The sequence below is a fragment of the Bombus vancouverensis genome, chromosome 11 (genome assembly GCF_051014615.1).
Source record: "Bombus vancouverensis nearcticus chromosome 11, iyBomVanc1_principal, whole genome shotgun sequence".
Lineage (NCBI taxonomy): Eukaryota > Metazoa > Arthropoda > Insecta > Hymenoptera > Apidae > Bombus > Bombus vancouverensis.
Window position 1 is genome coordinate 2,760,644 of NC_134921.1, and position 9,856 is coordinate 2,770,499.

A 9,856-nucleotide genomic window follows, 5' to 3' on the forward strand; every position below is an offset into this window, starting at 1 on the left:
CCAGACAAATTTAAAAATTATTCCCTTATAATTCGATATTAACTTCAGGAGCGTACCTTATATTGACTTCGATCGTTCGACTGAATGGTAATATAGTATGATTCGTTATTCATTATTTACATTTCCATAATGTATCCAATATTTTAATCGAACAAAGTTAATTGTTGTATTATCATAGCAATGGAATATGACTGAAAGAAACGAAATTTTACGGTAATGTTTAAAGATGATTAAACTAATAGAAGCAAAAAAGTTGTATACGATCAAAGTGAACTGAATTTATCGGAGTTTGGTTAGGATAGAAGATAGAATGAAATTTTCCTAATTCTAGAGTTCATCAAATCTCGTGTTTAAATGCGATATGCATGCATATTTTTCGATATTCTAGACGTGAACTGAATTTTCGAATTTGTTTGATTACAGGTTAGTATGACTTCCACGTTCGGAGCAGCGACCACCAGCAATCCAAGGCCATTTAAATGTACAGACTGCAAAATAGCATTCAGAATACATGGTCACTTGGCGAAGCATTTGCGTAGCAAAATGCACATTATGAAATTAGAATGTTTAGGAAAATTGCCCTTTGGAACGTACGCTGAGATGGAAAGATCTGGTGTCAATTTGAATGATATTGATACTACCGACTGTGATAATAGTCTTTCTAGTCTTCAGGTAAGTTCAGATACGTTAAAAAGTTCTCCAAAATTTCATATTTATACGTAATATTTTATTTAATGCAGTAAAAAATTTATAAAAATTTGCATTTCGCTAAAAAATACTCTCATAGTATAATTATGAAATTATCCTTATTGTACATATAGATAGCAAATTTGAATTCAAATAAAAGAGAAATGTTTAATGTAAAAAATATATTAGGAAAATGTGGAATGCGTTAGAGTATATAGACAAAATAAACGATAAAAGACTTTGATTAATTTCATTTCATCTAAACATGCAATAACTTGAAATAATTATCTACATTAATATTATAAAGAGAGAGGGTCTCTTTGTGTGCATTCGAGATATCTCAGAAACTGTTCAACCGATTTGCACAATTCTTTAACCGTTGGAAAGTACATTTTCACCGGATGGACACAGGCTACATTTTATTATGCGTACTCCTCGGGGAACCGAGTAGTGAGCATAAATACAACACTGCGCAAATTCCTGCGCTTTGCATCATGCGCACTTGTCCAATTCACAGTCGTCGCCACAACTACGACCCCGTACTCTATATAATGATGAATATGCTAACATTCTTCTTTTACGTAAAGTCATCAATAACCTCGTTTATAGTCCTTCGTTAGTTCAACTTATTAATTTCGATGCTTGTTCACGTTCCTTATGCAATACTCTGATCTTCCTCGTCCACTTCTTCACGAGTGATCTTAAATTTGGCGATTCCGTCACCAGAATATGCAACTATGTAAATATATGAATATGTATTTCCACCGATCGAGTAGATCTCTGTTCTGTTCCTTTCTATAAATTCAGACGATCAGCGTTACAATCTTTAACTCTTAATCAGTTATTGTACTTTCGTTTCTTTTTTTTGTAACATAATGTTAGTGTCCTTAAATTACTAAATGAATAAATATGCCGGATTAAGGTTGATTTGCACCGCACCGTTATTCGATTTCGTCCTATGACAAACGCCATTGAATCTGGAATCGCACAGTTTGCTTGGTGGGTTGACAGGATGCGATGCTATGAAATCGCTTTGCGTCGCACCGAACATGCCATTGAGATCGAATTATATCGATTGCTCGACCGCGCGCTCTCTTCTCTGGCGGCCGCGAATATTTAAAAGTAGGAGTTGCTTTCTAACAGATTTCATTACGGAATCAGAATTGGCCCTTAGCTTCGTCTCGTAAATAAAACACGTAAAAGATAGTCACAATTGTCCCGAAACACCTCTGCCTCAAGCCAAATAAATATTTTTGCACTTTTTGTAATATTAATGTAGGTATGCGGGTATAGATTTAGGGCAAGAAAGCTTTTGCTCACGAGCAATTATATGTCAGTTTGCCCAGATTTGAAAGTTTCTAGAATTAATACAATTAACCTTTTTAGTTTTAATAAAACTAAAAATATAGCTTATGTAAAGGCATTAGAATATCAAAAAATAAATAAAAAGAATATCAATTGCCCGGGTTCTACGAGAACAAAGTCGCGAGCAACAGCTAGTTAGTTATCTCTAAAATTGACACTACTCTGTTTTAACAGATGCTGGCTCAAAGACTTTGTGAAAAAGATCCTACAAAAATAGGTCAATGGGAGTCTGAAACAATTCCAAGTCAAGTGATCAGCGGTGGTGAAACTTCGTCCGATGAGGGTGAGCCTATTCTACAGCATGCGTGAAAGTGACAACCGCGAATATGTATCGATCGTATCATGTGCCAATTGCAAACGAAAATCCAAAGTCCGGTGTCCACCTTGGGAATTCTTAGTTTAATCGACAGAAGCACGAGGATAGCGCGGAAGAAAGCCAGAATTAACCTACGTTTTCCATAGAGGATACAAAGCCGGACGAAGATATACAATTATATAAGTGCCAAGTTTGCACAGTGTTTACTATGAACGAATTATAAGAACGAGTTACATTGCTTCGTTGAACATAATATCAAATCAGATTCTAGTACAAATACCCAAGGGGATAGGGGCTTGAACATACACAAGTGTAGAGAGAAAGAGAATACTCAGATATGAATTACAGACGAACTCGTAGTCAAGACAGATCACAATCACAATAGACAAACAATCGAAGACACGTATGTAGTGCCAAAATAATGCAGCGAATTATAGACATTCTGCGGTGAAATTTCAAAGAATTCGTTGCTGTAACAGATAAAATATAGCTGTAATAACAAAATACCATCACCTTTCGAAGGAAATTTTTCAAGAGATTTTCATTAACCAAGCTAATAGCGTTTATTATTGTGATGAAACATTGCAGCAATCTTCTTCCAAGATGCCAAAAAAAGCAATTTAATTACATTAAAAACAAATTCTACAATGTGGTAATGTACAACAAAAAATTATCGAAAAAAATTACTATTATAATGAAACTCTGATTTATTCAATGTGTATTTATTTAATGCGTCGAAGTATACAGAGTACAAATAGGATAATACTATAGTACAAAGATAAAAGAGGGAATTATATGTGAAAAGATAAATAAAAAACATGCTATGAAATTTCTAATTCGAGATATCGTTTTCAGAAAAATTTATTTTGGGAATTCATCGGACATAGATTGGGGTTAGTTATTATCCTATTTCGTTATTAATTGTTTTATACGACATAATTTTCTATTTAGATTTCAATCAAAGATTTCCGATCACTGAAGATACACGATGATGTAGTTTGGTAATATAACGAATTTTTTGTACAAATCCGGGTTCTTCTTTTTGCTTTTCTACCAATGTCAGACATTCAAGCTCGTGATTTTTGCACATGCCCACATATATCAAACAGAAACTATAGAAGGATTAATTATTTGTGTATTCAAGCAATTTCTAAAATCAATTGTGTCTCTTTTGTTTTTCATAACATACTCCTTATTCTTTCAGTTTCAGTTATACTATTGTCTCACTCTGTATAATAGACGCATACCTTGCAATATAAAGCAGTTAAATGCACGTTAAAAATTAATTGACTTCGGAAATTGAAAGCAAAATTATTGAATACTTAACAATGCTACTTTTTTATTTTTGATACTCTAATAAACAAAATTTGCTGTGTAGCCAATCACATCATCAAAAGAGTGATTTTTTTATGTTTTGAACATTTTTATCGATACTACTTCCTAAAGTAACAATATGTGTATTTTTAATTATCTGTCAACTATCAATAAGAAAATCCTTTCTAATTGAATATTATATACTTTCCTCATTAGAGTTTGCTTTTCATATTATTTGTCATAATAAGTAAAAAGGTTAAAATAAATAATATCTGCTGTTCGGTGGACAAGAAATTTTCTGTACATTTGTATGAAATATGTGTCTAGAACTATACAATTTTTCTTTATAGATTTAAATTAAAATGTAGTATTTCCATTTTAAACAGGTAGCATTATTCATTTTATCTTGCTTTAGTCTTTTAAAAATAATTTTTTAAGTGTACACAAATAACCAAGTCATCTGTATTTAACATAGTCATACGTGTATGTACATAATATAACAGTAAATATATTGTACAGATTTATAATCAAATGTGTCATACAAAATGTACTGAAAAATTATTGAAGGTATAATGGTTTATCTAAATGCCATTCCCAAAAATGAAAGAAACATTAAACACCATTGATTTGATTCCTTTTCTCTTTCAGAAATAAAAATTATGTAACTAAACATTATAAAAAAATTTGGGCTGAATTACTATCATACTATGATATTACTATATTTTTTATTGATATATACTGGCATATTCATAGTTACAAACGTCTACATGTAATATTTCATGTCAGAAAACTACATTTAGATAAAGTATTGTATATATATAATTTAAATTTGTATTGAAATAAGTGCACTTATTATAAAGCAGATAAAAAATTCCCAATGGGTGACGAGTACAAGTAAAATAATAACGTGCCAAATATTTATATAGAAATTTATAATATTATAATTTCAATATATCGTTTAATTCTATGATTAGAAAAATCTTTTCTCAGATGGCATAACGGATAAACCATTAAAATTCTGTTTTAAAATTTTGGTACATACATGAAGATACAATCACAGTGTAAAGCGGATATTCTAACTCATTGATAATAAGAAATGCAAACCTATGTTTAGTGAGTGTTGTTTATATTCTTATAATGGTTCACATAACAGCTTTTTCATTGTCATTCATATTTTTAAAAAACTGAAGAACATATTTGGTATTACTTACAATATTTATATAACAACATGAATATTATATATTATGATTACATCTAAAATCGAATCAGAATAATACAATACAGATGAAAGAAGAATTAACTTTAAACGTAATTTTGATTAAACATTTCTTATTCAAAACGTTTATTTATGTTTTTTACGAACATATTTTAACCTCTATAAACTTTTCTTCTGAAATAGTTTACGTTTATTTACGTTTTTTACGAACATATTTTAACCTCTATAAACTTTTCTTCTGAAATAGTTTTAAATATGGCGAGAAGCTATTTTCATTATTTGTTACGAAGTTTATGGAATGAAAAATAGTTAAGCCGAATTATTTAAACTAAAAATTAACAATTTTAAAATTTGCTAAATGTGTATCTCATAGTATGAGATCTCTTAACACTGTTTCCTTTTATTGATTCAAATATTCATATATATTCATCATTTTATGAAACCTTGTTTGTCTATTTGTCTTCATTCTTTGAGCTTTATATTCACTTATCAATTGAATAATTTAGTATATTATTTTAGCATATTTCTATATAACTGTGTTAGATACGTATCAAACAAATGACATGCATCTATATAGAAACAAAAATTTATTCACTTTTATTTACATATTATATTTATTCTTTCAGTTTATGTTCTAAGATTACTTATGTATGTACGAAATATTTCTGATTTATTTTATGTGTATAAAACTCCTGCTTTCATTTTGCTTTTTAATCCTAACGTATCCTAAAAACATGACATATTTCTAAACAATAATATGATACAATTCTGATTGTACACTACAACCTCTGAGACAAACATCAATTTATAGTTCTTTTCCTCGTATACTTTTTACAGAATTCTTAATGTGACATAATTTACAATATAATATATATTTCACTCCTTATTATGTGTTTAATAAGTGTTTGAAAGTAAATGTTAACTATAATAAGAAACTCAAATAAATAGAATATCGTCATATATAGTGCTCATTTTGTATACTTGTATGGATCACATAACACCACTAATAATAAGAACTCAGACTGAAAAACTCCTATTTATTTTAAAGTAGAAAATTATAATTTACATCATTCGTAAAAATAGTAGTAATTTATTACTAAAAAGTTATCCTTCTTAATTATTATATCTTAAAACCAAAACATAAGTTAGAAATTCTGGTTTAAATCTCTATAAAGTTTCCTTCGACTGGTAATGGTGAGTAAACCCGTAAAAGTATAGTTCTTATCTAGTAAAAGATATAATATTTATATACAGTAGTATTGTGTCAGCATGAGGTGCAATGGACTGATATGTGATTCTGTATGTAAAGTGCAACTGTTGCGTTCAACATTGAAGAGTATTCTAATATTAAAAATTAATATTATATCTAATTATTGATAGATGAATCATATATATATATATATATATATATATGTATGTATATATATATATATGTATGTATATATATATATATATATATATATATATATATATATACATATATTTATATGATATTAGTATGATCAATTATGAGAATTATTGTTGATATAAGAGAAGATGTGTTTGTATATATTTATGTATAATATAATGAAATCCTATTATAGTCTTCACTGTATGTAATTGTAAGAAATTTATAATTGGGAACAGAATCGGTTATTCGGATTACCCGCAAATTATAATTTTAACGATCTTCATTTATAGATATCTTTTATTCTTCTATTATTTCTGAAATTTATAAATATTCTGCACCTTTAAAACAGAGTTAGGTAAAACATTTTAAATTTTCTCATAAATGCATATTTATCATCATAATTATATTCCAAGCTTTTATTTGAAATCATTTTTTATTACCATTAATTATTTGTAACAAAAATATATTTATTGATTTTATTAAATTTTCATAGTTGCAGACATATATTCAAATTCTTGTTAAATATTTATATAATGTTAAGTGAATAATATACATGTATTTTGTATAAACAAAAATTAAATTTTTTCACCTTATAATAACATCGTAAGAACTAAAGTTTAAAATGATAAATTGAATAGTACAATAAAACACATAAGATAAAAAATAAAAGATTAATTTGAACTTTAAAGGAAATTATACACAGACATACACTTAAGTAAAGATATTTGAATTGTCAATTCAGTAAATTCAAATATAAAGACTACATACATGAATGTTGAAACTGTAACAATTACTGATATGATAATGATTTGTGTAATTTCTAACTCTGTTTAATAGCTAGTAAAATTAATATGCATATTTTAATAAGTTTGATTTAATTTAACGAAATGTTGCAGGCTAGATCATCATTATTAAACTCTGGGTAACCGATTTTCTGATTTTGCTTAAGATATTTAAAAAGTAACATACCTTCCAAGAGCGATAGCTATTCTATCTTATAACTATTAACATAATATGCAGAGCCCAGTTTTTATTAACATGTCACTCAAGCACGACTTGTCTTTCCTACTGCATAATCAGATATCGATTATCACAATTTGTACCTATGTGTGCTTGAGACAATAGGAGACGAATGACCGCACAATCATGTACATTGAGGTCCATTTGAAATGTCGCCAAACAATATCAATGTAGCATAGATCAATATAGCATTTGGTGTATATCCATTCTAATGAAAACCGACTAAATCATGTATGAATTTCTAAAGCGTGCATGTATGTATGTCCACAATGCCAAGCCAACGATGTTTATATTTTGGAAGAAATAATATGATAAACAAGAAATAACTTTTGCATTAAAAATAATATTTGATAAAAAAATATTAAAAGGAAGATTTCATGGAGAAAACATATTTTGGAATGCAGCTGAAGCCAAATTTCATACAATGTAATATTTATCTCTAAACTATTTCACATGTAATTACTAAGATAGTTCTTTCAAAATATTATTGTCAATATATTTTCGAAATAATTGTTTTTTGTAAAAATATGGAGTATTTTAAACAACAAAAAGTCCCTTACATATCAAATCTATTAATTTAGACCTAGGGAATCATAAATATCTATACTTTTTATCATTTATATGCTGCACTAAACGAAAAAATTTGATGTAAGATAAGTATTCTATTCGGAAAGAACATTATAAATATGTTAAACAACATATTTTTTCTAGCGTTATTTGAAAATATTTTTAGATAATTTATATATATATTTATGTAAATCTATTTTTTGTTAATATGCGAACGAAAATTTTTTATGAATTTTATATGTGAGAAATTCAAGTTTGCTAACGTCTTTAATTAAATACTTATTACGTGAAAAAATTGATGCAAATGTTACTTTAAAACAATGTAGGATATGAAGTATAGCATACAACAAACAAAGAATTTTAAACTACTTAGTACATGCAATATTCTTTAACATGCACAAGGCATTTATCACTTATAACTAGTATATCGTTAAGGTTATTATATCAGAATATTACAACAGAAATTAACTGATTTGTTTCAACATGCACACAAGCTATCTTATTATTGTCTTAAAACTATGTTTCCTGAAAAATAATATATATTCGAGGTGAAAGGATCAGAGTAATATATTGCTTTATATTAATGCAATTACTTATCATAAATTCGAAAGGGAATGAAATTTCAAGAAAACGTTTTGGAGGAAGGTCTTAATATCTTCTAATAATGAAAAAGTTCTAAAAATCTTCCAACTTTTGTATCATTAACAAGCAAGTAACGTTACTGTTACATAAGAAGCTTACTATAAATGCTAAAACTTTCATAATAATTATAGTTTCCCTTTCTTTAAAAATAATAGTTGTAAAATTTGCTAATCTATATACTAAGGAATAAATTGATTCTGCGTAATATTCTGCTTAATAACACTTTTTAATTTAGTAAAACCTTAGAAAGAAGTGTTATAAGTGATAACATACTTTGATCTGTATACTGTTACTATATGTATAACTCCTGTAGAAGTTGGCTTGGCTCCTTCCAAACTCAGTATTAAAAAATGATGACATTGAAAAATGAAGAACAAGCAGGATCAAACCTACAATTTGTGGATTATTTTTGACCAAATTGTGTTTTACAAGGAAATTCTTCCAAAATTTATTATCTATCACTTTATTTAAAGAATTTCTGACACAATCTATGTCTTTTTACAAATGATTGAAATTTTATAATGGGTGTTGACAGTTGCGAACACTTGCAAACAGTTGGCAAACTGATATTTTATAAACATTTTTTTCCAGTACATAATCTAGCTAAATTGTACTCATGTGAAAATATTCATCTTACACTCTTGTAATTAGTTCCTACAATTATGATATACTTAAAGTGTAAAAAATTTATTAGCGAAAATAAATTTTAATCACAGTTGATCAAGCTTCTGTTGATGAACATCACAATGCAATGGGACCGCATTGAGACTTAATAAGATATACATATATGTACAAACATATAACATCAGCTTTTATGAAATGTAAGAATGCCAACATTTTGCTAGTGTCGCCGTCAGTTTTCTTCCTGATTCTGTGACTCTGTTGACCTACTGATAAAAAATGTAATTTATTTATTGTAAATAAAAACATATATTGCATAAAATGTTTTATATTACATATTCTGCATGGATACACATTTAACAAAATTTTGGTAAATGGAATGCAAGGATTGAAGCTCATTTAAAGTTTATCAAAAACCGTGAAATACATATACATTTTTGGATCAATATCAATATAATTTTTTAAGGTAGCGTCACAAATATAAAAGTACAGTTTTATGGATGATGTGGGATGGGAATAAATATTTAGTTTGCAATAACTATGTGTGTGTATTATTTTATTAAAAGCTTTTTAACCTTTACATAAAGATTAATGTTTCAATGATTTACATTTTAATGAAATTTAGTTTATTTTGCATTTACATCGTTGCAACCACGTAGATGGTAACTATATTTATTCTTATAATTAACGCTATGCAGCATTTGCCCCAAATGATTTG

The 9,856-nt window shown here is 27.8% G+C and overlaps 1 protein-coding gene across 1 annotated transcript in view; it reads left to right on the plus strand.

The window, feature by feature from the left end:
- The window catches only part of shn (zinc finger protein schnurri), a 71,197-nt gene extending 61,737 nt beyond the window's left edge, over positions 1-9,460 (plus strand). Inside the window, exons 7-8 of the mRNA XM_033341779.2 lie at positions 424-672; positions 2,227-9,460. Coding sequence (XP_033197670.1) covers positions 424-672; positions 2,227-2,361 — 384 coding nt within the window. The 3' untranslated portion in view covers positions 2,362-9,460. The remainder of the gene's footprint in view (positions 1-423; positions 673-2,226) is intronic.
- Positions 9,461-9,856: the final 396 nt, after the last annotated feature.